Source organism: Augochlora pura, chromosome 7 (genome assembly GCF_028453695.1).
Source record: "Augochlora pura isolate Apur16 chromosome 7, APUR_v2.2.1, whole genome shotgun sequence".
Taxonomy (NCBI): Eukaryota; Metazoa; Arthropoda; class Insecta; order Hymenoptera; family Halictidae; genus Augochlora; species Augochlora pura.
Genome location: NC_135778.1, coordinates 4,515,771 through 4,543,545, shown reverse-complemented (window position 1 = coordinate 4,543,545; position 27,775 = coordinate 4,515,771). Strand labels below are relative to the sequence as shown.

At 29.9% G+C, this 27,775-nt stretch overlaps 7 protein-coding genes across 10 annotated transcripts in view; 4 read left to right on the top strand and 3 right to left on the bottom strand.

Annotated features, from left to right (window-relative positions):
- The window catches only part of Step (cytohesin steppke), an 88,548-nt gene extending 88,216 nt beyond the window's left edge, over positions 1 to 332 (bottom strand). The window contains exon 1 of the mRNA XM_078185247.1: positions 150 to 332. Within this exon, the coding sequence (XP_078041373.1) occupies positions 150 to 228 (79 nt within the window). The 5' untranslated portion in view covers positions 229 to 332. The remainder of the gene's footprint in view (positions 1 to 149) is intronic.
- A 747-nt stretch (positions 333 to 1,079) lies between these two features.
- Cox7b (Cytochrome c oxidase subunit 7B) lies at positions 1,080 to 2,101 on the top strand. The gene is made up of 3 exons (XM_078186479.1): positions 1,080 to 1,252; positions 1,662 to 1,822; positions 1,909 to 2,101. Exons 1-3 carry the CDS (start codon positions 1,207 to 1,209, stop codon positions 1,963 to 1,965), a joined length of 264 nt encoding a protein of 87 aa, XP_078042605.1. The 5' UTR covers positions 1,080 to 1,206; the 3' UTR covers positions 1,966 to 2,101.
- Positions 2,102 to 2,372: 271 nt separating this feature from the next.
- Positions 2,373 to 6,469, bottom strand: Sec3 (exocyst complex component Sec3). Its single transcript, XM_078186478.1, has 11 exons — positions 5,688 to 6,469; positions 5,260 to 5,414; positions 4,915 to 5,142; positions 4,566 to 4,802; positions 4,244 to 4,484; positions 3,964 to 4,181; positions 3,706 to 3,896; positions 3,241 to 3,608; positions 3,023 to 3,168; positions 2,743 to 2,937; positions 2,373 to 2,670 (listed from the first exon to the last, which is right to left on the bottom strand). The coding sequence occupies exons 1-11, from the start codon at positions 6,133 to 6,135 to the stop codon at positions 2,518 to 2,520; spliced, it is 2,580 nt and encodes an 859-aa protein (XP_078042604.1). The 5' UTR covers positions 6,136 to 6,469; the 3' UTR covers positions 2,373 to 2,517.
- A 1,139-nt stretch (positions 6,470 to 7,608) lies between these two features.
- On the top strand, positions 7,609 to 9,479 carry LOC144472396 (HIG1 domain family member 1A, mitochondrial-like). Its single transcript, XM_078185443.1, has 3 exons — positions 7,609 to 7,891; positions 8,743 to 8,888; positions 9,087 to 9,479. Exons 2-3 carry the CDS (start codon positions 8,750 to 8,752, stop codon positions 9,281 to 9,283), a joined length of 336 nt encoding a protein of 111 aa, XP_078041569.1. The 5' UTR covers positions 7,609 to 7,891; positions 8,743 to 8,749; the 3' UTR covers positions 9,284 to 9,479.
- Positions 9,480 to 9,906: 427 nt separating this feature from the next.
- LOC144472579 (uncharacterized) lies at positions 9,907 to 17,042 on the top strand. Of its 3 annotated transcripts, XM_078185792.1 has the most exons (11): positions 9,907 to 10,016; positions 10,358 to 10,502; positions 10,719 to 10,841; positions 11,016 to 11,215; positions 11,458 to 11,667; positions 13,005 to 13,173; positions 13,255 to 13,327; positions 13,399 to 13,558; positions 13,829 to 13,966; positions 14,068 to 14,181; positions 14,302 to 17,042. In XM_078185792.1, the coding sequence occupies exons 1-11, from the start codon at positions 9,943 to 9,945 to the stop codon at positions 14,522 to 14,524; spliced, it is 1,629 nt and encodes a 542-aa protein (XP_078041918.1). In that variant the 5' UTR covers positions 9,907 to 9,942; the 3' UTR covers positions 14,525 to 17,042. The 3 variants fall into 3 exon arrangements, with proteins under 3 accessions (XP_078041918.1, XP_078041919.1, XP_078041920.1); XM_078185793.1 differs by lacking the exon at positions 10,719 to 10,841; XM_078185794.1 differs by lacking the exon at positions 11,458 to 11,667.
- Positions 15,943 to 18,465, bottom strand: Trmt112 (tRNA methyltransferase subunit 11-2). The gene is made up of 3 exons (XM_078185795.1): positions 18,223 to 18,465; positions 17,980 to 18,081; positions 15,943 to 17,572 (listed from the first exon to the last, which is right to left on the bottom strand). Exons 1-3 carry the CDS (start codon positions 18,298 to 18,300, stop codon positions 17,378 to 17,380), a joined length of 375 nt encoding a protein of 124 aa, XP_078041921.1. The 5' UTR covers positions 18,301 to 18,465; the 3' UTR covers positions 15,943 to 17,377.
- A 534-nt stretch (positions 18,466 to 18,999) lies between these two features.
- Edem2 (ER degradation enhancer, mannosidase alpha-like 2) lies at positions 19,000 to 27,655 on the top strand. Of its 2 annotated transcripts, none has more exons than XM_078185282.1 (18): positions 19,000 to 19,533; positions 19,600 to 19,926; positions 20,033 to 20,078; positions 20,332 to 20,432; positions 20,621 to 20,660; positions 20,741 to 20,853; positions 20,943 to 21,096; positions 21,184 to 21,312; positions 21,372 to 21,543; positions 21,626 to 21,783; positions 21,879 to 21,983; positions 22,058 to 22,402; positions 22,487 to 22,651; positions 22,731 to 22,829; positions 22,913 to 23,230; positions 23,423 to 23,636; positions 23,747 to 23,859; positions 24,350 to 27,655. In XM_078185282.1, the coding sequence occupies exons 2-18, from the start codon at positions 19,805 to 19,807 to the stop codon at positions 25,967 to 25,969; spliced, it is 4,014 nt and encodes a 1,337-aa protein (XP_078041408.1). In that variant the 5' UTR covers positions 19,000 to 19,533; positions 19,600 to 19,804; the 3' UTR covers positions 25,970 to 27,655. The 2 variants fall into 2 exon arrangements, with proteins under 2 accessions (XP_078041408.1, XP_078041407.1); XM_078185281.1 differs by having other exon boundaries at positions 19,588 to 19,926.
- The last annotated feature ends 120 nt before the right edge of the window (positions 27,656 to 27,775 follow it).

Genomic DNA, 27,775 nt, shown 5'->3' with positions numbered 1-27,775 from the left:
GGTAACGTCGTTTTGTTTACGGCGTGTGTACAATAGAAAAGGAGAAAGAGCGCGTGCGCTCTGACAGGGAGAACCCAGACTTTGGCCAGGAGAGCTGTATACGTTGGGGATGGTATCTGTTTAAACGGATAGTTTGACAATGCTCTCACCCGTTGCGCAGAACTGGTCCACCTGGTGAGCACCGGAATTCACTCCCGCACCACCCAGACCGTCCAAATCCTGCCACATTTCCGAAAACTGGCACTTTCCGGGCACACGCACGCACAGGATCACCCACCTTCACTCAAGCGGCGCCATTTTCACTGTGTACTGACCATTCGCTGCGTAAACGACTCATGCGCCACCGTCGGCGTAGTAATTCAGCCGTTAACTAACGGTGCTGCTATGCTGGCGCCATTACGACCGAACTAAACCTTTCGATTACCGACGATCCATACGCTAGCTTCTTATTTTGTCGATCGTGGAAAATAATTACCATACCATACGAGTAAACTACACGTATCTTTATCATTTCAGTGTCACGCTGAACATCACCGACAGTTCATGAGAAATAAATATGTTAGCAGAAAGCGAATATACTGTATATTTTATTTTTACTACGAGTGCTGAATATTATTTGAATACAAGCATATACGGCGCGAATATTTAAATGGTGGAAATAGTATTTATGAAACGTACAGAAATACGATGTAGTATAACTATTTTCATGCACAGTTAAGCAATCATTTCTATTAATTATATATAACTAATCATGGTACTTTTATACATTTTCCTTGCTGGTGGATATATTTACAACGTTAATAAATTTATAAACTTTTTAGGCTATGGTGAATTGTAATCGCATTAGCCTTGACGGTAATAATAACATTTTTTAATAATCGATTAGTCGAGTCCTTGAAGACTCTTTGATAAGAGCCTAAAATATTAGTTTGCAAACCGATTAGTTGACAAACTGACAAATTGGAGTCGCAGAATAATGGACAAAGATTTGCGGAAATTCAACGTTCAAACGCGAGCGACCAAGATGTCGCTGTGTTCTATGTGCGGGAGAATATTTTAGAGAATTGATTTTCCTCTCTATCTATCTAACGGTACCTGCGCTGAGGTTAGTAGATTGATATTGAACATTGAGTATTCCACCCATTCCATCGTCTACTCGGATTTACAAAAACTGCTGTCCTCTGAAAGTTGAGGAAGGTTTCAAACATGTTTCGACATCTTATGAGGCCTGTTGGTCAAATTACACGTTCAGGTACGATAGTAAATATTATATTCCGCAATACCATCATATCGAAGATACTTTTCGTTTTAAAGCCCTTACATAATATCAGTAACTGCTCTTTTTTATCATATTTTGAAAATGTTTAATTGTTAAAATATTATTTATACATTTAGTATATGTAATATGTGTCATGATATCTCTAAAAATAAGAAATGTTAATTTATTTCTTGTAAAATTTGCATGTGGATTTTCGTTGTACTTTTAAATTGGAGTTAAATTATTTTTGAAATATTTTTTTTAAGAATAAGTTAATATGATTAATTGTAGAAACATAAAAGAGAAAGCTTAAATTCGACGAAGTCCTATACTAATACGTCTAATAAAGATTGTCTTTGGTATTAGTTATAAATGTAAAAAAATAATTATTGAAATATAAAAGGTACTAGGTCGATGAACATTCCTCATGATGTAAGACCACCACACATGGATGAATTACCAGTACCTCAAGGTTGTTGGAAAACGGCAAATGAGAAAAACCAAAGGAGATATAACATGCAATTAGCTGGTAGCATTCTTGCATTCATTGGTACTATCGCAATAGTATGTATTAATACAATATAATCATTAATACAATATAATCTATGTTTTATGAAAATATAAATTTATAAAAATATTTAATCTTTTAGGGTAGATCCACTGGATGGCTCTGGCTGAATTATAGCCCACCAGTTCCAAAACAATAAGTCGTATTATTTTTCAAATACGGTAGATATATGCATAAAATGTTATAGAAGATAATGAATACTGTAACTTGTAATTATTCAATTTTAATGAATAATATAATACTTCATTCGCAATAAATGTGATTTATAATATTAATTTTAATTTGTTTTTGCACATATCACATAAAAAAAACAATTTTTAGTCATATCTCAAAGATATTTTGATAATATTGAATACATGACTTCTGGACATGACATGAGAGTTCTATGATCAGCAAACTAATAAATCTCTAACAGGTATGCAACTTGTAGTAATTCTGTATTTTGACACAATTTCTTGATAAAGACCCAATACAAGGATCCCATAGGATTGAGTGTCCAGTTATTAATGAACCCATAATAACAAAAAAATAACTTTTAGTAACTTCCTTTTTAATTTATTTCATGGAGCAATAAATTTTATTTTCATTTTGTTTATAGGAAATTATATTACTTTATTGTTTTATTACCTCAATCTAAATACTAATATGAATTACAAAATTTTATTCACTTTACAATTTTGGTTTATTAACTTTAGTGAGATCGAGCTATCTCGGAGAAAAATTCTAATATATCTTGTATCGTAAATTCGAGAGTTACCATACTGTCTGGATAGCATCGTTGTATCAATTCCTCTATGTATATATATTGTGCAATGAATTCACCTTGCATTTCTCGCCAGACAACCTATAACAATGTTATATGTAATAGATAATAATAGCATATGTATGATAACGCTAAATTAAATTTTTCATTTACTTGTAATAAATTTTCGTCTTCGCACAGATGTTTCTCAACTTTTCTGTACAAATTTTCCAAACCCTTTTTAACTTCCCGGGCTGGGTATTCCTTTACAACTCGCCTAAGTTCTTGTTTACTAAAAGCCATTTGATAACTAACTTCAGATTCTTTAACTCCAGCACCAACTTTGGCTTGCACACCTTCAAAAAATAGCTGTTGACAAAATAATCATTTCTATTCAGAGTGAGAACTTCAAAATCATATACTGAAAATAATTTGAAATTTTCAATGAACAAACATTAAGCTTCTCAAGAGGTCTTCCAAAATATTGTGTAACATATGCCCGCAAAGCGTCATGGTATTTTTGTTTAGCTTCCTTACGCTCATGATCAAGAACAGATATTTTTAATTGTGACAGAAGATCATACAAATGATGAAAATTTTCTGCAATGTAATTTACACGTTATATTAGTTATACGAATAAAAAAAGAAATATATGTAAAATTTTAGACTTACCCATTTTAATAACTTCCGGTGGAGTTTTGTGGTGTTCTCTACTATGTATAACAATTGCTTCAAACATTGTACTTACTAATTTGGTGTACCATTTTTCAAGATCAACTTTGCGATCGGAATTTTTAAAGATTTTTTCTGCAGTTTTTGCAAATTGTTCAAAATTTTCTACATACGACAATATACCACATTTGTTTCTGCGATTAACTTTTGTGTCAGATAAAATAGACTGCATCTGAGTTTGCATAAATTTGTCGAAAGATCTTTTAACTTGAATTAAAGCTGAAGCAAATGTCATAGATAGAAAAGAACCAGTATCTTGTGCTGACATTACGTGTTGGGACAAACGTACCAAGACATACATGCACCAGCTATAAAAATTATGTAAAAAATTAATATACAAGTGAAGAAGCAAATGTAATGTAAAACAATTATATCAAAAAACAAAACGACTCTGAATAAACTTACAAACTATCGATTTTGTCCAAAAAGGCAATAAAATTATTTAATTCAATTTCCAATGATGGAAATATTGCTGCCATTGTTGCGCGTACTTCTTCATTTACTTGTCTTTCCAATTTCTTGCTTGCAGTGGAGGTAACTGAACCAGGACTTGCTGCTCCATTGCTGACATTATCTGTTTCTTCCAATTCGCTACTCTGCCATATTTAAAATATTCTTAGTTCATATACGTTCTAATATATCCTTAAAGTAAAATTTACATACTTTTGATGGAGAAAGTACAGAATCCAATTGCAGGAATGAAATACAAAAGGCTTGTTCTGCAAGACAAACTGGTTGCATTTGTGAAAGCATACAATCAAGAACAGAATCTAAGAGATTCCCATCCCCTACTGGGGCCCATACTTCACCACTTAACAAGCAAATAGGTGCTGGATTTAATAAATCTTCTGCCTTTTGTCCACTAGACCTTGATGTATTTGCTTTAAAAAAATCTTGTTAAAAATAATATCATTAATATAGTTATAAAAGCATATAATTATACCTTGGAGTCGTTTAGATATTAATTTATTTCTTGCTTCTTCGAAAAAACGTTTTAAATCTCTTTTATATAATTTACTCATTGTATCTGTATAAACTTTGGTTAATTGTACAAAAGCCTTATTATCTAATGCTCTTAATAATTGCATTAACTCAGTATATGGTTCAAGTTCGTGGTGAACTGCTTGATGTGTTGGAAGAATCAAATCTGTTGTCGACGTTGGTATTTCTCCAATGTCGTTACCCTATAAAACAAAAAATTTAACATAATATAACTTCTTCAATCCATCAATGTAAAAGTATATGTAGAATTCAAGAATATGTACCAAATGTATAAAAAGATTGTTTAAGTGTCTAGCCACAATTATAGAGAATTTTGCTCTATGCTTATCAAGACGCCTCTTTTGCTCAGTTACTGCACTCAATTTATCAAGTCCTGGTGGCAAGGGAGCGGTTATGGCTTTCAAAAGAGCAGCACCTGCTTGACTAAGTCCTTCTTTTTCTCCTGGTAGCTCAGCTTCATTCAATACGTCTTGATGAGTTTGTGATATATCCAATTGCGACTTGTCAAGGGAAATTGATGTTTTATTTGAATTAGGTAAGTTATAAAATATATATTTATATGATTCTTGAAGAAAAGAGATTTATATTGTAATAGTTTTATGTATTACTTACTATAACCATGTTTAACTGATCTAACAAAAGTCTTGCATTATTATTAGCTGTATGAATAGCTTGATTCTTTTGACCCACACGAGCCATGACTTCTCTAATTCTACCAAGTGCTTCATCATATGCTGCAAGACGCGCTTCCACAATTGAAGCTTCAGTTATTGCTGCTTCAATACTATTCATCAATTGAGTTACACGCGCTTCAGAAGCCAAAACTGATTGTACATTTTCCTGAAATAATAAACAGTATAAAACTGAGTTAAAAATAATCATGATTTTTATTTGACTTTGTTTCAGTAAATAAGATGTAATGATTTTCCAGAAATGTACTTATATGTAACACTTTACCCCATCAAGAATAGAGAGATCCTTAGAAAGAGTTTCCATAAAAAGTTCTGCATTAGCAACTGCATATTCACAATTTTCCATCATTTGTTTCAAATCAGCAGCTTCTTTTTCTGTAATAGGCTGATAATCTGATGAAATGGGCGATGTAAGAAGTTCTAAGATCAAAGTGATGAAATTCAGTTAAAAACTTATCTTAAATAAATGACATTATAAGTAAAGGAAATAATATTTTTACGTAATTCATTGAGAATTCAATATTTAAGGAGAAGTTTTTATATCAGTGATTTGAAAAATTGGAAAAACATTTCATTTTAATACAGTCTGTATCTAAAATCTTTAATAAAGAATAATATGGGATAGAAAGAATATGAATCTCACTTGTAAAAATATTGAATCTTTGTTTTTATGATACCCATAGAAATGTTCACCTGGTGTAAAAGTGATACTGTCACTTTCCTTTAGAGAACTTGGATCTATAAGCCATTCTTTAGGAATATTTTTAAATTGTGGCCTCTGAGCTATACTGCACGAGTAAGTATATAAATTGCTCAGAAATGTTCTTCGTTCCTGAGCTGTTGTTACAGACCACTTGTACAACTTGTCGATGTGCAATTCTATGTCCATAGAATCATTTTTAACACCGTCAACAATTTGAATATCGCTTAACGACCATGACTGTTTTTTTTTAAATATATTTTTATCATTCTTCTTTACTTGATAGAGAAGCAATGATGGAGGTGTATCTGTGGTTGTGATTAAGCAAAGAAAGCTCATTTTCTTCTTTTTATATGCCTTACTTACATAACATACACTTAATAATTTCTCATCGCTAGGCGTAAACACTTCTCTTTGTAGCGTATGTCGTATTGCTGCCATAATTTCAATTATATTTTCAAATACTTTCTACATACAACTTAGTCAACACTTAATAATTTTAATCTTCTCATTAACCACTTGTCAATTTAAATACATCTATAAAAAGACAATACGATGTCTTTTCATAAACTTTTATAAAATTGTGTAACCAAAGTACCTTGATATAGCCTCAATGTTTACAATTTTTATAAGTTTCGTATATCTGAACATTTGATGCATGTTCACACGTTTTATCTTTAACCATAAATTTACACAGGTACGTTTCAACTTTTCTAACGTTGAATTATGTTTGAATAAAATATTTCTCTTTGACAGTTCTGTCACATTGACATGATACATGTCACTGAATTTATACACGCATGTATATAAAGTGTACGAAGAAGTCGAGCACGTGATCGCTACATCTTTTATTGACCAATAACGTAATGCGTAAAGCAGCCGTTTACAGATGTGGACCAATTAGAAATATTATCCGCTACAAATGGATATTTAAATTTGATGTGTATCGGCTATGTTTACGGCTGACGGATATATATAGGTATGTATACTTGCGAAGGTGTAACTTAATTTAGAAGACAACATAAAGTTGAAATGATTACTTTTCACTTTTCATCTAGTTTTGTTCATTATATAATCTAAATCATTGATATGTAGTACACTAATAGGTTCTACTCTTGCACGCTTTTTTACTCTCTATATGCTGGCGCACGTATCCTCACCATTTTACTGCGTACTCAATCCGCAGTGGATCCTGTTTCCAAAGCAAAGTAAATTTCTATGTCGATACCCGCTAATGGATCATACTACTTCTGAAACTTTATATACTGTAATTTCTCAATTTAAGAACCATATCCGGGGACAATTAGGTTTTTAAATTGAGAGGATACAGAAGATTGTTGTGCTCCGATTGGAAAAATGCAACGTAGGATTCGTTGCTTCTTTAAAAATTGAATTTCGCGCTGCGTACTTCTGATGACGCCCCAACGGTGCGTCTCCAAGTGAGTTCTTACGGAGAATAGACGGGCGAATTTGCAATAAAGATATTTATTAACAAAACTCTAACAAGACATATAGATGATAGTGAGTCCTGTTCGAAGCGGGTTATATCGGAAAACGCCTCTTTGTATTTGGCTTTTTAATATCACCGCCAGAGGCGCGCGCATCAGCGAACCTCGACGGTTCGAAGTTGGCTGCCAGTGTGGTGGTCGCTATACTCTATGTTTGACTGTAAGTACTTTTGAGGGCAGTACCGTCTCAAAAGTAAATTGCAAACCAATCAGGGCAAGGAAAATTTCTACATTAACCCTCGCTAACGGATAAAGTTGCGGTCTAGAGGTGTGCAGGAAAAGAATCCGTTACTGTATTTCTGAAATAGAAACATGTGACTTACGTACACACATATTTACAATTGCATACAGATATGTGCTGTATTATGTCATACATACGTAAATTGCTTCTAAATAGGTTTTCAAGGTCACTCCATTCCGACACGTGTATTTTAAAGTTCCGTTAATATTTTGCCTCTGCTAAAATCCTCGCGTGCTATAAGAAGATTATCATCGATTCGATCTTAGACCATTTTGATGAAGATAATTGTTGTATGATACATACATAGTTGCGTCATGATCATGACATTCTCACTTCGAATCACGCATGCCGCACGACAGTCGTGAATGAAGTGTTAAGTTGACAGTTTGTTACTTGTGCTGTATTAACGAAAGGACAGTGAAATTTGTATATTGTTTATAAAATAAAGGTGAAGATCAGATATAACTTTAAGCATTCACATAAAAATAACTACATTCATGATAAAATGGATTGAAATATGCTATTGATTTATCCCGATAAAAGGGAACATTAAAAACCTGAGGAAAACCTTTTACTACACACAAAATTGTAGTCAATTTAATAAGAAAAATAAACACGTTTTTGTATAATAAAGTTTATAAGGACGTTTGATATCAATTTTTCACTACTATAGACAACTTTAATTAACGATCTTTAAACTGCCATTTTCAAATTATATTACCGTAACGGTGACATTAGAGCAGATTTGTGTAAAAATGTCGTTAAAATCAATAGAATATGACTATGAAAATCGCTAAAAATGTGTGAAGTTTTTATATAACTTATATATTTTTATGCACATGACACGAAACAATGTATAGACATATTTTGTCGAAAAGTATTAATGAATAAATGTGATGAAATACGCCCGTGATGCAATAAACACGTGTGAGGTTAACCATAAATACATATATGTACATATAGAGATTTTCAATCATATATTTTATATTTCAAGTGTTATATGTGTACAAAGTTGAAAATTGAATTATTATTTTGCATGTATACAAATTTTGATATTTTAATGATTACAAAAATTTGCAATTAAACAATTAAAATCTAAATAAATAAAATATTTTTACTCAGATCAATTATATAATCACATATGTATTGTTAATCAAATATACTTCATAAGGAACATCATATGTGTTGATAAAATATACTTTGTATATTTGTGTAAACTATGATTAGTTTTTATATTATTATTTTTTTAAGAACGAGAGATAAGCCTTTTCATTAAAATATTTTGAATCATTTTTTCAGACAAACAATGGGCGATCCGTGGCGAAATACAAAAGAAGTTTACATACCGGATGAAGTACTTCTGCAAACATTAGAGAATGAAGATAATTCATCTTTTTCAGATAAATTATACAGAGGTGTAAAAAGGCAACCCTTTCTTATAGCAGGTACATAATTAATATATAAAGCAATAAATATTTCCATTTGTATATATCCTATGCAAGCAAAATGTAATAATTGAAGTGCGAATAAATTATTTAAATATATTAAAATGAATTATAATCATTGTTGTAAAGCAATTATATATAAGGTTTAATAAAAAAATATGTCATATATTTCAACGTACATTTTGTTTTGTTTTATAGGGTTAGTTGGGTTTGCAGCTGTGAGTGGAATAGGTATTTATAAATGGAAAAGAAGAACGATACCAGCAGCAATGTTTATTGTACAACTCAGAGTGGCAGCTCAAGGCACAGCTTTAGCATGCTTAACTATGGGAATGATACATCAAATGTATCAGACACTTACAAAACATAGAGAACAAACTGAGAACACTAAATAGAAATCTTAAATATAACAAGTGTAAATATAATAATTTAAAAATGATTATTTATTTTGGTAGCCAAGACATTTCAAGTATTAAATGAATAAATTCATCAAGATTAGAAAAGTGAAGTCTCTACACAATGACAAAACAGAGAAACACAACAAATTATTATTTAAATGTATATAAATATACCTTTATGTTTCTTCAAATATATATTTTATTAAAATAATATAAGTATGAATTAATATATTACCCTTACAATAATATCATAACAAAATGCTATGATTAAACAAATGTACTAGGAAAATTACTAAGTGAAGATACTATGAAAGAACACATATTTGTTAATGCCTAGGTACTGCATATCACTATATTTAAATATTATTTTCATGGAAGAATTAGAAAAAGTCATCTTTATGAAAATAATAAAAATGTAGATTTAAGTTTCAAAAATGAACAAAAAATGATTGATTCTTATAAGAAAAATAATTTAAAAAAAATAAATAAATGATAGATATATTTTTCATCGTATTAAATAATAAACAAGAATTTTCATTAAAATAAGGCAATACATCACAGTATATGAAGCAGGCATAATTAAATTTGATCACGGTTAGTGAATACGCCACAGTGGCATTCGCGGATTATATTGCGAGTTATCAAAATACGCAAAGATGGCTGAAGAATCTGACAGGAGTCAATTGCCACCCGGTTGGGAATGTAGATACGATATCAGAAGTGGACGTCCGTATGTAAATTTTCGTAAAACTACTTTTACTTCATTAATTGAACTAATAGTAAAAGAATCCTAGAAATAAAAAACATTATTGTAATAACTTATGTTATGCAACGATGACTTACTCTGCTTTGTAGTTTTCTTTAACGATATGTATGAAATTATTTGCATATATCGATAAACAAAATTGAAAATTCTTCAAACATCTATCTACTCATACATTTGTAAATAATAACTATATAAAAATCATTAAACAAACCTATATGTCGAAAAGTAATATACAACGCGATAAATGAAAAGATCTTTGCGTTTGTCAATGACTTGAAACGTCAATTCGATCAAACATTTTTCAGATATTTTATAAATCATTTCAATCGAACGACAACATGGGAAGATCCGAGAGTAAGGTATTGGCAGTATTCTCAGTACATACAATCACAAAATTCAATGGCACTGAGTTCTGCCACGACTGTAACTTCCCAAGATATACCTATGCAGGTCAGTAAAAGATTCCTGCTGTGCATTAATTCGTTGTACAAAATTATCTTTAAATGTACACATTCATTTCTACTTATAAGTAACATTTTCATATTTATAAATCATGCACACAAGCACAGATTTAAGATCTTTGTAATTGCACTCCCAATATATGTGTTTTTATCATATGCACATGCTGCATTCGGATAAAATATAAAATATGATACAAAATAATAGACTGGAGGAAATGGAGGTGGTGGACACATAGGTTATGCAGGAGCTCACAGAGCTCCGCAAATCTATCCAACACAGTCTCCCTATCTTAATCCACAACTTGCATTTTTACCTCCTAGTCTACAGGTAGGTAACTAAATTGAAAATGTATTACTCATTTTTGGTAGACAAATTATGTGCTAGAATAAAGTCATTGTTCGTTAATATCATATTGGTATTAGAAATGTAAATACATTTGTTAATATTAAACAATTAATTGATAATAGAATCGGTACTGACTAAAAAATGCAATTTATGTAGGAGCTAAAAACTCCATTATCGTTGAAATCGGTTAGTGCAATGACAAATAGACTTGGAGATATGACGTTAGGATCGCCAACACCAATAAAGAACATGGAGACAAGTTTGACACAAAATTCAGATATCGAGCTGCAAGTTGCTAAAATCAATGCCATGTTTCCAACGGTGTCTGATACCCACATTCGACTTCTTCTAAAAAAGTAAGTTTAAAAAGATTGAATAATCGCAATGTAATTGAACCTATTCGTTAATCTTTTCTATAACTTTTCTTCATCACAATTCTTACACACTTAACTACAGATCATATTATGAAATCACACGAAACAGCTTTATTGCATATTCTGTTATATTCTTATACTGGTTAAATATTATTTTCTTTATCAATAAGTTTGAATAGAACTATATTAGATCTAGTGTTAAGGTGGTAGCTGATGTCTTTCAGATACCATAACAGAGCAGCTTTGGTTGTCAGCGCTCTTCAAGTGGAAAAGAATCCCCTTTGTACTCCAGGACCATGCACGCCTGTGGGAGTGCATTCAAACTATGCAATACCAAGATGGAGATTACCACCTCACACTATACATGCAGCTCTAACATTGAGTCCGCCTCGGGGAACTCGGCCAACCCCTAACTCCCCAAAAATGAAACTTAGGTTTTTCCCATTCTTACAATTTCAGTTTCACCCAATATGGATGCTAGATGTTGATATTGTATTTTGTGATAGTCACAGAGAAATATATCAGATAAAAATTAAAGTATTCTTTCATTCTATGTATCTGATATACGCATCTGAAGTATATCAGATAAAAAAATGAAGTACTTTTTCATTTTGTATATCTGGTATATTTTATACGCGCATAATACGTTCGATACTGTGTAGTGATAGCATGTACGAATGCACATTGTAGATCAATTGTATAATTCTATATTTTTTGCATAATTTACATGAAAAAAGTACAAATTTTTGTACAATTGTCTGCAATGCATTGCAACTCCTTAACTACAATTTTAAAACAACAGTATTACAACCATTCGTGTAATGAAGGACTGCAGAACTTCATAGTGCAATTGACTTAGTGAAGTTTTGTGAAGATATGAATCACATGTATGAAGTAAATCCATATTAAGTAGTTTTGAAGAAATTGTTCTTAAACAGGCCAATTACACTTACATTTTTCTATTTCTTTTGCTGATCTTTTATTTCCTAGACATTATTTTCATTTAGTTATTACTTTACATATGGTATGCGTGATTTAGAACTCATTTTTTATTTCAGTTTCTTCCTGGTTTACAATACAACACATGTTGGATAATGTAAGATTTACACAGATCGTAGATAGGTTGGTTTCAGTTTTATATCATCAATGTATTTTCTGTTCAATTTTTAGTGGCGAATTGATGCTTATATATTTTGTTAACATATTATCTCATATTATTTTAAGAAACTTTGCATCAATAAATGAGTTTCTCAAAATGTACATATTCAAATTCATGTATACAAATTGTTTTAAATAATTTTTAATACATATAAAATATTCAAATATTATTATATATTAAAATTTAAAATAAAAAATGTTCATAACATTTTTATACATATGTATACAATAAAAAAAACTCATTTATTCAAAGGAATCATGATTCAAGCATGGTAGTATGTGCACGTGTATTACAATCTGAAATATTTATATGTATCTCTTATACAGTCGAAGAATATCATTGTCTGAATATTTTGAAACTTTCAGTATATTTAAGTTATCTGTAGTAAGTATATAATTAACTCTTTTGATGTCAAATTGCCAAAGTGTTTATCACATGTACGTTTATACTATCTCAATTATTATTCCTAGTGTATTATGTAATATTTCTTTCAATAACTGATCGTAATGAATTGTGTAATATTTCATCCTGTATTGTAGATTTTGTCTGTACTTGTACTTGATGGGAGATCCAACAATTATAGTAATTAATACATTGAACATGTATCTACAGGTACCTGAAAAATATATTTCCCAAAGTGGAAGAGACTATGTTGCTTGATATTTTGGAACAAAGTGATAATAATGTCCAGAAAGCTTCAGAAAAATTGATCGATTTGGGCTACGAGAAACGAAATCCTACAGCTCCTAGATCATTAGCAAGGAAGAAAGAAGAAGAACAAGTAATATACTACAATATTTCCTATTTGTTCGTATTTAATTTTTATAATAATTTCAATTCACTTCAAATTGTATTTTTACAGGCAGCAAGAAATAAACAACAAGCTGCTCCGACTCCTCCACCACGAATGAAGAGTTTAGAGGAGAAAAATAAAAGTAAATCACTTTATATTTTTCTAAAATGCTAATATAATCATTTTATGATAAATTATATTAAAATTTTTCAGTGAAAGCACGATTAATGGAAAAGTATAAGACCGTACCAGAAAGAGTAATAGCGCTTGCAATGGATAGTGTTGATTATGATGAAGAGAGAGCTATGCATATATTGGACATTGTGGTTACAGAAGAAACTACAAAACCTCTTTGTGCATCTAGCAGTGAGAAGTAAATTAAAATTCAAACAAATATATTATCATTCTTCAATCATTCATTAACAGTTTACAATCTGGTGAAGCTACAATATCTTTTTAATTATATTTTGATATGTGAACAGTTTTAAATATTTTTCATTGAAATCGATTCCATTGTTGAAATGGATGAAGTTAAAATTCAGTATCTTTTTAACGCTAGTAAAAAGATGAACCAAAAAGTTTTTTTTTTAATTTGATGTAACTGTGAGTTATACATTAAGCAAACCTATATGAAAATTTACAGCAGTAGAAGTGATGAAAAAGAAGACAGCCCTCCAGTAACTGAAGCAGTAAAATTAACTGCTTCACCAATTAAGAAAGTAATAAAGGATCCAGAAGTAGAAAAATCTAAGCGATGTAAAAATAAGATAGAAATACCAAAGTAAGTTATATTTTTGTATTGCAATGAAGATACTATACTAGTATATCATTTTCACGTTAAATAAATAATATTAAACGCATGATGTGCAATTAAATTTTTAGAGTCTCTCGAGGAACCAGTACTAGAGAAGATAACGAATATAAATCTCCATATCTAACAAAACCTGTTGGACCAAATTCTGATTTGCCAAAGGGAGCCAATAATGATTTACTTCTGTAAGTTAAAAATGTTCTGTTTCTATTAACTAGCATTCCTTAATTTGTACCTTATATTATGTAACTTCACACTTCACAATTGTAAAGTTTTAACTATCATTTTTGTCACAATTTTTATAGACCCGATTATGCGCCATGGTCAGGGCCAGATCCAAATTTGATAACAAATAACACGTTTACCAAAATAGTGTCACATGGGCACGATACAGGCTTAGTTTCTGGAAAATTTTATACTGCTAAAGGTCCAGATCCGCAACTGAGGAAAGGTCCACTACGTGGATTAACTCAAGGTTCTATTTATTCCCAAAGGAATGCAATAAATTCAGAATGTCGTGGTAAATGAAACTTATGCAATTGCTTTTTTTTTAATTTATATGTTTGTTAAAACGAAAAGAGTGTTATGTTTCTCTTTTATGTTAATGTTTTTATATGTTAATTATTTAACTTATACATATAAATTTGAATGAAACTCCATGAATTTAAAGTAGTTGATTATTTTTAAAATGAACTGAAATATTAGTTTGTTAACTTTTAATGTGTTATATAATTAAGTTTTTTTTTAAAGAATATTGATGCTTTAGATAAATATTGATAAATTGTACGTTTTATTTATTGCATTCCTATTGAAGTTACATTGTGTAATATTTGTTATATTTAGTTTGTTATAGATCAATGTACGACTTATATTATATTTTGATGTTTTAAAACATTTTTTTCAATATATTTCGTATGAGAAAAAGAATCTCTAGTAAAATAATGTGGACAAAGTAGATGAATTATAAAAAGATGTGCAAAGAAGTGTTCAAATTTACTTACATTCTCATATACACTTTAGATAATTTAAAAAGTATATCACATTATCATAAACTACTATGTGTTATAAATTTGAAAGTATCTTAATGCTTCCATTTGTGACATATCTTATGAGCGTTGATTGTACTTCAATGTGTCAAATTTCTACATGTTCATAAATAATTTTAAAGAACATTCGACTGGTCATTGAATTATCTATATATCATATTTAAACAAAAGATTATAGATAAACTTCTTTGCAAAGGTAAATCAAATATCTCTAATTGTTTTAATTCAATGAGACATAATGGTAGATCTTATAGTAGTAGTAATTAATTCTGTATCAGTATCAATGCGAATTTTAGTATCTGTGGTATAACGTATTCGTTTTTTAAATTATATTCAAACATAAATTACTTTCCTGTCTTAAGGAAATGAAGTGTTGAAATATATTAAAATTTGTTTGAAATGTTTTGTAGGACACTTTTATATACATGTAAAGGCATTTTTACTTAAGTTTAAATAAGTTCTCGTACCAACGTGTTTCGGACTGCAAATATTATAGTTATTACGTCTCATATGTTTATTGAAAATTCCATTTCTTTATCTTGATGAATTATTTAAGAAATATACACGTTTAATACTATTATATTCCAGCACTAACCAATCCTTAAGATTACAATCTTGTTTGTGAGTTAATAAATTTATAATTAATAGTATGTAATTAGGTCCTATATATGCAGTATTATTAAGTATTTGACATGATGTACGCGTGAAAAAAAGTTTGTTTATTGTGGAAAACAATTTGGGAAAATTTTACTTTTACAAACTATATGAATTTTTAAATGTAGCAAGTAGAAACGATACGAATACAAATTTGCATATCCATGATGCAAACTCCCAGTCGATTATTGCATACAATTTAGGCCATAACCAAAATAGGGTTTCTAATAATAAACTAAACAAGGAAAAAACTTAATATTTATATGTGCTATAGTTAAATCAATGTACAAAAGTATTTTCATAGCTTAATCCAAAATAATCCTGCCTTTAAGAAACTTAATATGTGAATAAAAAAAATTAATAACAGACGGGCTGTGGCTGAAACATTAGTTGAGAGCTATTTTTATAGCTTTTTGATTCTTAAAAACTAGAAGGCGTAAAATAATCTATTTTGACTATATTTTGAGTATTGCCTGATATTACACGCAGAAGATTAACATTAAACGGAATGAATGAATATATACTTCAATTAGATTATCATTGTAATTAAATATTTCAATATAAAATACTCTTTCGATTGTTTGAATATACAACGGTTTAAAGTTTGTCTATGGGATGTATTGCTATGGAGTGACTAAAAGTCAAATGTATAAATTGCCAAATTTGTTTCTATCAAAACTCTTCCATCCAAACTCTTATTCCAAAATACTATTTTACAATGGTATAATACGAATAAAACGTTCTCGTCACCACTTTTTTTCATATCACATAGAAATTAGTTAGATAATATAGGAGGTTGTATCTAATAGATGTTAGTTACATTTTGCTGTCATTAAAGTAATAAATGTATTTTACCATGCGAAATTCGTTGATCCAAAGTGGATTTTCTGTTACATTATTAAGATAAGATAGTCATTGTACATTCGAATAACAATGTTAAATATTAATAGTGTTACCCTACTTCATAATTAAGATTTCAAGTTCCAAGCAATTTCTCTTACATACACATTATTTTATTTACAGAAATAAAACTATTTTTAACAGATTTTATGCAATATAAATATATAAAAGGAAATCTATATATTTAGATATTTTACAAATTATTTCTTGTTTCATATGGTCATGGTAACATATTGTCAAAACAAATATTGAGTCAAATACATGTAGTCAAAATTTTTTAAATTAAATAATGAGTATACTAAAAAATGAATCAGAACAATTCACGATTAGCACTGTAAACATGATGTAAATGCAAACGATGTATACAGAATATCGCAGTGATACAAACATTGTATTTCATTGTATTTACACATATCTGTACAATAAAGAAGACATCCATAACCATCCTTCTTGTGTAATAATTTATTAATGAAATTCAATAGATATAGTATGTACTATAATACTTCGCAGATATTACGCATTATAAAGTATTGTACATTGATATACATATAATGTACAGTTAACACATGATCTACAGTGTTTAATGATTTTTTACTAATTCAGTAAATTTCATAGTTTTTACTATATTTATTGTATTGTATAATTTTAAATGATAGTATGTATTTTCACTAGATGACAACTGCAGTATGAAACATTAAACAATAAATTTTTGCATACATTTAAACATGTACTACTTATAAAAAAAACAATGTATGTTAACATTTATATTTATTTTGAACGTTTAAACTTCATCTTCATTTAAAAGCATATTTGGTATACCATCATTTATAGGAAATTTTCTACCGGATTCTGGACACAATAGATCTCCATTAATAACTTCAACTTCGAGTAATACATGGTGAACTTTCTTCAAAAATTCTTCATTCGTTTCAAAATCTTGAATCAAAGTTTGTGGCAACTCTCCAACATGACCTATCTGTTTAACATTTCATATGTAATTTCTAACAGCGCACAAATTTCAAATATAGTTCAAATTTTACATGCTACTCACATTAAAATAAACTTTTTGTTATAAGTTTAAGGAAATAAATATGATGTTATTTAAAGAACATGGCAATAAACAACTATACTTTATATATTATGATGAAAAAAAATGTTTGAAGTTATTAAAAAGTGTTTAATAAAAATATCTTTCTCTTTTCCTTTAAAAATATTTTGAATTTATATAAACATGATCGAATTAAAATATATTTTATTTAACATTATACCATTTAGTAGTTAGTTACTAGGAAATGTTAAGATTCTAATTTATAATGTTACAATTTATTATAAAATTTCAGTGTACTTTCCATTTAAATCGAAACTTTAATATAGTAAACTTACACTCTCTGCTGCTTTCCATAATGTACCCCAATCAAGTTTTGGAATTATTCTTGCAATAAATTCTGAATTGAAATCGACTTCAGACACTTTAATATCTTTCGCCTACAAATTTACGTAATTTTGTGGTTACAAGCAATCTCAATATAGCTGTTTCCGTAAAAAAACATGTTCATATTTCTTATAAAAATCTCATTTAACCTTCACTAGAATTAACCTTAAACATTAAACACGTTTGACACTTACAACAATTCCTAAGGGGTATCCAACAGTTACGCCTTTCAAGCATTTCGAAGTTAACATATTATGTGTTAGAAGCTTCATTTTTTATTCAGTAAATTATTCGCTTGAATGGAAAGTTACGAAAAGAGCGTACATAAAATATTCTTTCGTCGATGTTTAGCATGCGAAATACGAGTTCATTGCACGATTACGGCACTTCCACTCGCTTTCGTCTGCTCGCCGCCGGCTTTGATGGTTATGTGCGCTTCGGGCTTCAAAACGCGACTCAAAATCGGCAAACAGGCAGCGCCTCCTATCCGAGCGCGGCGGAAACAAGCGCTGATCCCGCGTGTTCTCTTCTAATTCAATTTTTCAAATCTCCTTTTTTTATTCATTGGCGAGGACAAGAAATGTCAACCAATGTTTCTAAAGTTCTCGTTACAAATCTTGCAATTAGGTGGTTGCGAACTACTGTAATGGTTCCAAACGCATCACTATGAATATAATAAATAGTATACAACCCCCATAAGAAGCCAGATAGATAGATAGAGAGAAAGAGAGAGCGTGTTCTAATTCGTAGTGCGCGCTGCTCACACCACGCGATTCGAATAAATCTTTAACTTAATACATATGTATATTTATCTTTATAGTGTGTTTTAACATCTAGACGGTATTTGTAATTTTAATGAGATCAAAATAAAAATTATTCAATTATCGAAGTTGTATGTCGATGCAAAATGTTATGTGCACACGATTTAAATTTCTGGTAAACTTCCATACATTGTCTATCAGTCACGTGATTCTCCTACTCGGTTGTGCTGTTATTAAGAGGTTAACTTTTCGATGAAAACGTTTGCTATCATAACCGTGAATAGAGTATTGCATTTCATTAGATTTTCTTTGCAAATGCAATTTTTAACGCAACCGCTGCAAATCTAAATAAGGGATACGTAATATAAAATAAAAGTATCATAAGTGTTACGAAACATATGGTGTCTCCTACACGTATATATCATAGCCGAGGTGGAAAATCGTTTGAACAACAGCAAACTGACAGTAGCCACATCATCTGGCCTTGATGAAAATACGCAATCACCTGTTATTATTGCCGGTTCATTTCTTGCCGTATTGTATTTAATCGTATGCACCTCTTCTACCAATTGTCAGTCATAATTTGACACATCGCCGAATTTCGTGAAAAATAATTAAAGACTTTTATAACCTATAGACTGTGCCTAATTTGAATGGCTATTTTTCTTTTTTTATACACGTATTAACAATTATTTTTAATCAATGACAAGGACTAAGTGATGTGAACGCCTATTTCAATTTATGGTACTCTACAAAATATATTATATTTCAATAAGTTTATGGTGTTTGTATCTGTAGAACATGTTGCAGAAGAAACCAAGATAAGGCACATTAACTAAAAGAAAAGGTGTTGTGAATACGTGCACTTGAAACATATAATGAAGTATACCATTTGATTATTGTGCTATAATGATCTTCTGATAAGATAAATCAGGAACATTTATGAAAGACAATGTGTGCTATTACAATTACAAGGTCTTGACATCAAGAGGAGTACATTTTTTAGTATAAAAAAATGGCTTGTGATTTTTTAATTTGGGGGTTACTTATGTTTGGATGTTGCATACAAGCGTTGCTAGCTACATCCGAAGATGATCCATTGGAGTATATGAGCAAAGAGGAACGTGACACATTGAAGTTTGTATCGTTATATAGTTTTATATGTTATTTCATAATCTAATCCACATATATATTTATATATATATATATATTGCTTTTACTAATTTTATAATTTTAATTATAGGGAAGAATCCCGGGATATGTTTTATCATGCATATAATGCTTACATGGTAAAGTTTATGTAATATTTTCCCTAGATTTATAATAAATTTATTGCATCGATTTAAAGGTAAAATTGCAAGCCATAATAACGAAACTGAATGGTAGTTATTTCAGGAGAAGGGTATTTTTGGGGATTGTTATGACTAAAGTATAACGCAGATGCTTTCACTACATTCATTTTAATCATGAAATGGCTTGATAATTTTATTATGGAAATATATGTTTATATGATGGCTAAAGAATTAAATTTATTTATTAAAGGATAATGCATATCCTGCTGACGAATTAATGCCATTGAGTTGTAAAGGACGATATCGAGGATCAGAACCAAACAGGGGTGATATAGATTCCACGTTGGGAAAGTAAGAACTGGTTTTTAATATATTGTTTATTATTTTGAAAAGTTTTATTTCTAACAAAACCACTCTATAGGATTATCACTTTCTGTAATTTTATTAAAATATATATTCTTATAGTTAAATTATTAATAATGAAAAACTTATGTCTTACAAATTGCACAATTATATAAATATATAATATTTGTTTGCAGTTTTTCACTTACATTGGTTGACACATTAGATACACTTGTGGTAAGTGTATTCTTTATATTTTATACAAGGCGACTGAAGTTTATACAGTGTTTGGTAACGTAGTTGTAATTATTTATTAGGTGTTGGGAGATTTAGAAGAATTTGAGAATGCGGTTAAACTTGTTGCCAGAGATGTTAGCTTCGATACAGATGTTATTGTTTCTCTATTTGAAACCAATATTAGAATGCTTGGGTAAAATATGCTGTTCACTACATTTTAATGTACTATATTATTTTCATGCAGAGTAATCAACATTTCTTTTTAAATAATTTGTTCACCAGAGGTCTTCTGAGCGGTCATATACTGGCAGAATATTTGCAACAACGAGCTGATATAATGCCATGGTATCGAGGTGAACTTCTAAATTTAGCAAAAGATTTAGGGTACAGATTTCTACCGGCATTTAACACAACAACAGGAATACCATATGGCAGAGTAATGATATTTTAAACTATTATATTATATTAGTACATATGAGAAATTAAGAAATAGCAAACATTTCTGATTGTATGTTTTCTCTAGATAAATTTAAAATATGGTATGAAAGGGGTACCCTTAGAAATGTCAAGAGAAACGTGTACAGCTTGTGCAGGTAGTATGATTTTAGAAATGGCAGCATTGTCGAGATTAACAGGAGAATCGATTTTTGAGGTAATCATTTCTATAAAAATAATTGATTGGATTTGATTTTACATTATTGTATGATGTAGGAGAAAGCACAAAAAGCGATGGATGTCTTATGGAGAATGCGTCATCGAGGCACCGATTTAATGGGTAGTGTATTAAATGTACATTCTGGTGACTGGGTACGGAGAGATTCTGGCGTGGGAGCAGGTATAGACTCCTACTATGAATATTGTCTTAAAGCGTACATTCTATTAGGTAATTATTATATAATCGTTATTATATCTATAGTTTTATAATGAAGATTGCAATAATTAAATTAAGTATTAATGTTATGCAGGTGATGAAAAATATTTAGGAAGGTTTAATAAGCATTATCAAGCTGTAATGAAGTATGTAAGTCAAGGACCGATGTTATTAGATGTACATATGCATAGACCAAATACAAATTCGAAAAATTTCATGGATGCGTTATTAGCTTTTTGGCCTGGGTTACAGGTAGGTTTGTGATAATATGTATATATTTTAAATTGTTTATTTCATAAGTATTATTGCATTTGTTTTGTATGTGAACTATTGTTTAATATTTACAGGTATTAAAAGGTGATATTAAACCTGCTGTTGAAACACATGAAATGCTGTATCAGGTGATGCAAAGACATAATTTTATACCAGAAGCATTTACTACTGATTTTCAGGTATCTACCATTTTTTTAATTAGTTAAAATTTGTGTTTTATATTAAAAGTATTTCTAAATTTATATAATTCTAGATACATTGGGGGCATCATCCTTTAAGACCAGAGTTTTTAGAATCAACTTACTTCCTTTATCGTGCTACGGGTGATCATTATTATTTAGGTGTTGGACGTAAGGTACTAAGAAGCCTACAAACTTATGCTAGAGTACCATGTGGTTATGCAGCCGTCTCAGACGTTAGAACAAATAAACACGATGATACAATGGATAGTTTTGTATTATCAGAGACATTCAAATACCTGTTTTTATTATTCGCGGAACCGAGCGAATTGGTTTTAGATCTAGATGAATTCATTTTTACAACCGAAGGACATTTATTACCGTTAACACTTGCTTCCAAAAGAACTAACGTTTCTTCGGTAAGTATGTAAATAATTTAAAAATTAAATTTTATAGTAAACTATATATTTATACCTTACATTTTCGCATTTCACGAAATGAAGCAAGATTTTGAACGCGACATGGTGCATGTAGACGAAATGGATCGTACTTGCCCTAACAGTCTACATTTATTTCCTGCTTCAGTACGTTTACCTTTGAGAAATATGGTTGAAGATGTATGTCCAAGACGGACAATAAAGAGGAAATTGAGTGCTGCCCAATTTCAAGTAATGAATATTGCTTAGATTACAAGAGATCGTATCTAAGTATTTTTTTATATGAAAGAAAAACTATTTTCCGTTATAGGCTAACAATTTGGAACATATGAAATTGTTAAGCGATATGGGAATAACAACTTTAACCCTAGCAGATGGACGAGTTCAACTCTTACACACCTTTTCTAATGTAGTACAAAAGTTTTTATGTGCAAATTGCTTCAACTATATACCTCAATTTGTATAAAATATGCATACATTTATTTTCTACAGGCAAAAACGCCACAAGATTCTGAGGAAGGTTTGTTATTTATGCAAGAAATGGTCGAAATAAGTAAAATGCAGTCTCAGCAAGCCGAAACTAAACCACAAGTAGTTACATTTATGAAACCAAATACAAATCCACCGCAGAAAGTGATATTGTTTGCTGGGCCAGCACATTTTGGATTAGAGTTACAGGGATTAAATAAAATTACTGGCAAAGTTATTTTTACATATCCAACTTCTGCCTGCACTGATCTTCTCAATGCAGATAATCTCGCAGGCAAGATAGCAATGATGCATCGTGGCAGTTGTATGTTTATAGAGAAGGTGAATATTTCTTAATTGTACAGCAACCATTCGATTAGTAATTATTAAAAAATTACAGATTACTATATAGAGCTTATATATGAAAGCTTTTTCGAAAATATTAAAACATTTTATAACGAGTACTTATCTGTACATTGCAAATATTGTTCCAGATTAATCATATACAGTTAGTATAGCATATTTTGCTTACAGGCAAGAAGAATTCAACAAGCAGGTGCTATTGCTGGAATAGTATTAGACAATGTTGAGGGTTCCAGTGCTGCAACTTCACCTATGTTTGCAATGTCAGGAGATGGAAAAGAAGTGGACGATGTAACTATCCCAGTCGTGTTTTTATTCAGTGTTGAAGGTTCGGAATTATTAAAAGCCTTTTCAGCCGCTAACAGTGATCTCACAGTTACTCTTGGTAAGAGATTATTATTTCTTACAGAAATAACATAAACTGAAACAAAATATTTATCTAAAAGCTAAGATATGAATGTAGTTTGATTTAAATTTTTCTACATTTGTTTATAGGAAATTTTTTCTCCAATGAAAACGTTCAATTAAAAGCACCTACTGATTTGTCAATGTTCGAACGTTTGAAAGGATCATTAAAATCCTTCCTAACACGGCAAATGACACCACAGGTCTGTATTCCTTGGTGTTTAGCAATTATTTTCATTGAATATGTTTTTCTTTGGATATAGATTTACATGGAACGATATTGATATATCTTTTAATCTTTTGTTAATCGATAATATTGTGTCATTTGTAAATCAGTCGTGAGAAGTCTGCATACTATCATATGACAAGTTACTATTTATTTAATATTTATGACTTACAGCAAAAATATTATATACATTATTTAAACGCTTGCAATATTGTGTAATGCAAACTGTTATTTAAGTTTTTATATTTTTTAAGAAATTAAATTGTTGATTTTCATATTTACTACATCTACTACATTTTCAATTCGTTCTTCATTCCTTCTTCTGTTAAACCGTAATGTAATAACATACGTGTAATAATATAATTGTAAGTTATCAATTCATGTCCACATTTTTGTAATCATATATTTCTGCACTTCATACAACTGTAAAATGAAACTAAAGATCGATAGATATTTTTTTATGACAGACATCTGGAAGCAGCGGGGCGAATGTGGAAATGGCCACCGAGACGAAACATGAAGTAGATGAAGAGGACATGGTTGTTTTTTCTAATTTGCATGCAGTGATTGTCAAAGATCTGCTTGGTGGAGAAATAAGAATCGCATCGACAAATAAATGTACTCACGTCACGAAGACTTCGGAAGATAGCAGTTTAATAGAACAACAATGGCGTCAATTGAAAGAAGTCTTCGTCAACCAGATATACGCGGATACGAAGCAAAATACAGGCCTACAAATTAGAAGTTTCATATTAGAAGGCTACTGTAATTGGATATTGAAGTCACGAGGAGAAATAGATAAATTATTAAATATGTCTCTAAAAAGTAAAGTTTTATGGTTTTTAAAAGAATTAAGTGAAGTCTCTCCAAATCCGTCCATTACAACAATGGGTCAGTTAATGGATTCCAATAATATAAAATTATTGAAGCAATATTTATTAACGAAAATGGATCTTTTGGTATTAAATATGAACACTGTAACAACAGTGCTAAAAACTATGAAAATCGAGAGTCCAAATCGTGAACAACTAATTAGGTTGATGCAACTCGGCAATGCCGAAGATATTAACTATGAATTTTTCAGAAAATTGGTACTGAGCCGTTTTGACATCGAAGATGAAAGTATCAAACATCTAGCCCTATTAGATCAATTTAGCAAAGCAGTGCACAAAGAATACCAAGAAATATTATCTAACAGAGCACAAAAATATATGGAACAGACGCTCGTAAAATTCAATAAAAATTCTTTCTATGATGTAGTAATTAATAATTGGAAAAGAGATTTGAAAAGTTTCGAAACACTGGACATTGCAGAATTTATAAAAGATAGCATTGAAAGTTTTAAACCAGAAATGAAATCTGAAGTTGTTAAAATGCCTCAGAAAAATGATGATATTAAGGTTGGAAAATTTAAAAATTTTCAATATTTTATATTAACAAAATTAGAACAAGTACAAAAATCTGACCACATTAAAAATTATGAAGAATACGTGAAAAAACTTGAAGATCATATGAAGAAATATAAAGGACATATTGATATTACAAAGGACGTTGCAGATAATACAAGCACAGAAACAATTAATAATGTTATCTCGAACGTGTCTTCACAAAGTCAAAATGAAATTGATGAGGTAGAAGAGCTTGTTAACTCTCTTCTAAAATCTTTGAAAAATATACAATCAAATAACCTAGAGTTTTCAGAGACTGTTACTAATAACAATAGCGTTGAGAAACAAACGTATGAAGAAACTTCACTAAACACCAATGATTTTCAATTAATAGGTTCACAAATAAGTTCACCAAATGTAAAAACGATAATGAAAGATGGAGGCGAAGCAGTGTTACAAAAGGTAGAAGATGAAACCATTTGTATTCAAGATAATCAGAAAAGTATACCAAATACTGAGCATTCCGTTAATCGTAACATGAATAACAATAAAATTATGTCTTCTCATCCACCTAAAGATTTTAAAGATAAACTACGAACATCCGAGGAAGAAAATAGTGAATCCTCTATTCGAATTGAGCAAGAAACGCAAACTCCATCTTATGTACATGGAAGTAAACATATCGATGATGAACTATAATGAAAGCTTCAAATTGCAAGATAAATTATAAAAATTAAGAACACAAATTAATAGATATTTAAATGTTACAAGCCTGGCAATCCTAATCACACAGCATTTGATATTTTTGCACTAAAACTCAAATCTGTGTGCAGTGAGCTTTAACGTTTTTATATACATAAAATCTTTTAGGGGAAAGTAGCTATTTAATAAAAAGAAAAGTGGAAGAATACAAAACGATCAGACGATATCAGAGTCACGCTAGGTCTGTCAAACTGGTGCTTATAAAAGAATTCAATTTCATTTATTCATTTCCAAAAACTAGCGAGGTTGTAAGAAAATGTATGATAATTATAATAGACTGCCTGTGTGAGACATTTATCCTATCGAGGTTGTGAAAGAATATTCTGTTAAGATTGTAACAGTTGTACATTTTATATATACCATTTAAATGTAGTATATTTCTTGTGCACACTACACTACAACGACAGTATATTGTTTTCACCTTCAAAGAAGAGTTTAGCTCTGCTTCCATATTTTGTCTTTCTAAATTTTAAACATGTGCCATGATGGATAGTAAATGAATATGTCTGTGATTAAGCAATATTTTGCCTTTTAATACAATACAACCTGGTTCTTTCATTCTAAACAAAGATATAAATAATTTTTAGGAAATGATTCTTTACTCTACACAATTCATTTTTCATTTGTCGTCGACAGTTTTTGTTTTCTGTTTCAGTATCAGGACTATTTATTTCACTTACCACATGTCACGCTTTCTTGATAAAGTGAATTGTATTCAATGTATACTGTTACCAACATTATATTTGATAAGTGTAATACTTGATATACTTTTCCTAAAATATTTCTATATTCTTTTTGTAAAAAATATTTTATTTCATTCGACATTACACTTGTCAATTTTGAAAATGTGTGTCAGTATACCTTTTTTTTATGTTGTTGTAACAATTCTATATAATACATACTTTTTACTTTGTCTCTTAATATATGCCTTATATGTACATAAAATTGTATAAACAGTAATGTATATACAGTCCTATGATATGTAACAAACTTAATAGTGATAAAAACTTGAATACATTAAGTAATATTTAGTACATCAAAGCGATTTAGTTTCCTTACAAATATCTACACTTTTAGTATTTTCCAGTTGCAAGAAATGTATACAGATATTACTACGTCTTCTATAAGCCAGTTGTACAATTGACAATGCAAATTTGTAATTGTATTATGTGCCATAGAACATGCACAAGAAATTGTTATGTTTTAAAAGTACATCAATGTAGAATGATACTATGTGTATTTGGGTTAAGGCAGTGTAATATGCGGGTTCAGCTATAAATGTACATATTATATAAATAAGTCTGTAATAAGTTTGTGTTCTACAACTATTATGTAAAAGTTTGTATAATGAATGCCAAAACGGACATTACAAAGTTTATTGTACATTAAACTATATAGCTGCTATTTTGCATAGATTGTACGAATATACATACATGTGCACATACGTACATAAACATGTGTAGATATATGTATATGTCATTTAATTTGTTATTTAACATACAAAAGGTATAAAGTTACATAAAAAGAATGAACATATATGATGCAAGTAATATGTTAATAATTTTTGGTACAGACATAGAATATGATACTAAGAAAAGCAAATAAAGTTTCTGTTATAAACTACATTTTGGTTTTCAAAGAAACTAAAAAATTAAAAACACTTACATATTTTTTAAAAGTAATTCTATAACTTTTTTTCGTTAAGTATTCCTACAATTTTCATTTCAATGATATTTTATGAAT

Excerpts from the sequence above, each read along its gene's own strand:
- Sec3 (XM_078186478.1), bottom strand. The coding sequence starts at position 6,135 with ATGGCAGCAATACGACATACGCTACAAAGAGAAGTGTTTACGCCTAGC. Across the intron at positions 5,415-5,687 it reads CAGTATCACTTTTACACCAG|AACTTCTTACATCGCCCATT; the intron begins GTGAACATTTCT and ends CTTTGATCTTAG. Across the intron at positions 3,609-3,705 it reads TTGGACAAAATCGATAGTTT|CTGGTGCATGTATGTCTTGG; the intron begins GTAAGTTTATTC and ends TAATTTTTATAG.
- Edem2 (XM_078185282.1), top strand. The coding sequence starts at position 19,805 with ATGGCTTGTGATTTTTTAATTTGGGGGTTACTTATGTTTGGATGTTGC. Across the intron at positions 21,784-21,878 it reads CTTTTTGGCCTGGGTTACAG|GTATTAAAAGGTGATATTAA; the intron begins GTAGGTTTGTGA and ends TAATATTTACAG. Across the intron at positions 22,652-22,730 it reads TGAGTGCTGCCCAATTTCAA|GCTAACAATTTGGAACATAT; the intron begins GTAATGAATATT and ends TTTCCGTTATAG.
- Cox7b (XM_078186479.1), top strand. The coding sequence starts at position 1,207 with ATGTTTCGACATCTTATGAGGCCTGTTGGTCAAATTACACGTTCAG. Across the intron at positions 1,253-1,661 it reads TGGTCAAATTACACGTTCAG|GTACTAGGTCGATGAACATT; the intron begins GTACGATAGTAA and ends GAAATATAAAAG. Across the intron at positions 1,823-1,908 it reads TCATTGGTACTATCGCAATA|GGTAGATCCACTGGATGGCT; the intron begins GTATGTATTAAT and ends TTAATCTTTTAG.
- LOC144472579 (XM_078185792.1), top strand. The coding sequence starts at position 9,943 with ATGGCTGAAGAATCTGACAGGAGTCAATTGCCACCCGGTTGGGAATGT. Across the intron at positions 13,328-13,398 it reads TTTAGAGGAGAAAAATAAAA|TGAAAGCACGATTAATGGAA; the intron begins GTAAATCACTTT and ends AAAATTTTTCAG. Across the intron at positions 13,967-14,067 it reads AATAAGATAGAAATACCAAA|AGTCTCTCGAGGAACCAGTA; the intron begins GTAAGTTATATT and ends TTAAATTTTTAG.
- LOC144472396 (XM_078185443.1), top strand. The coding sequence starts at position 8,750 with ATGGGCGATCCGTGGCGAAATACAAAAGAAGTTTACATACCGGATGAA. Across the intron at positions 8,889-9,086 it reads GCAACCCTTTCTTATAGCAG|GGTTAGTTGGGTTTGCAGCT; the intron begins GTACATAATTAA and ends TTTGTTTTATAG.
- Trmt112 (XM_078185795.1), bottom strand. The coding sequence starts at position 18,300 with ATGAAGCTTCTAACACATAATATGTTAACTTCGAAATGCTTGAAAGGC. Across the intron at positions 18,082-18,222 it reads GATACCCCTTAGGAATTGTT|GCGAAAGATATTAAAGTGTC; the intron begins GTAAGTGTCAAA and ends GTAAATTTGTAG. Across the intron at positions 17,573-17,979 it reads TATGGAAAGCAGCAGAGAGT|ATAGGTCATGTTGGAGAGTT; the intron begins GTAAGTTTACTA and ends AATGTTAAACAG.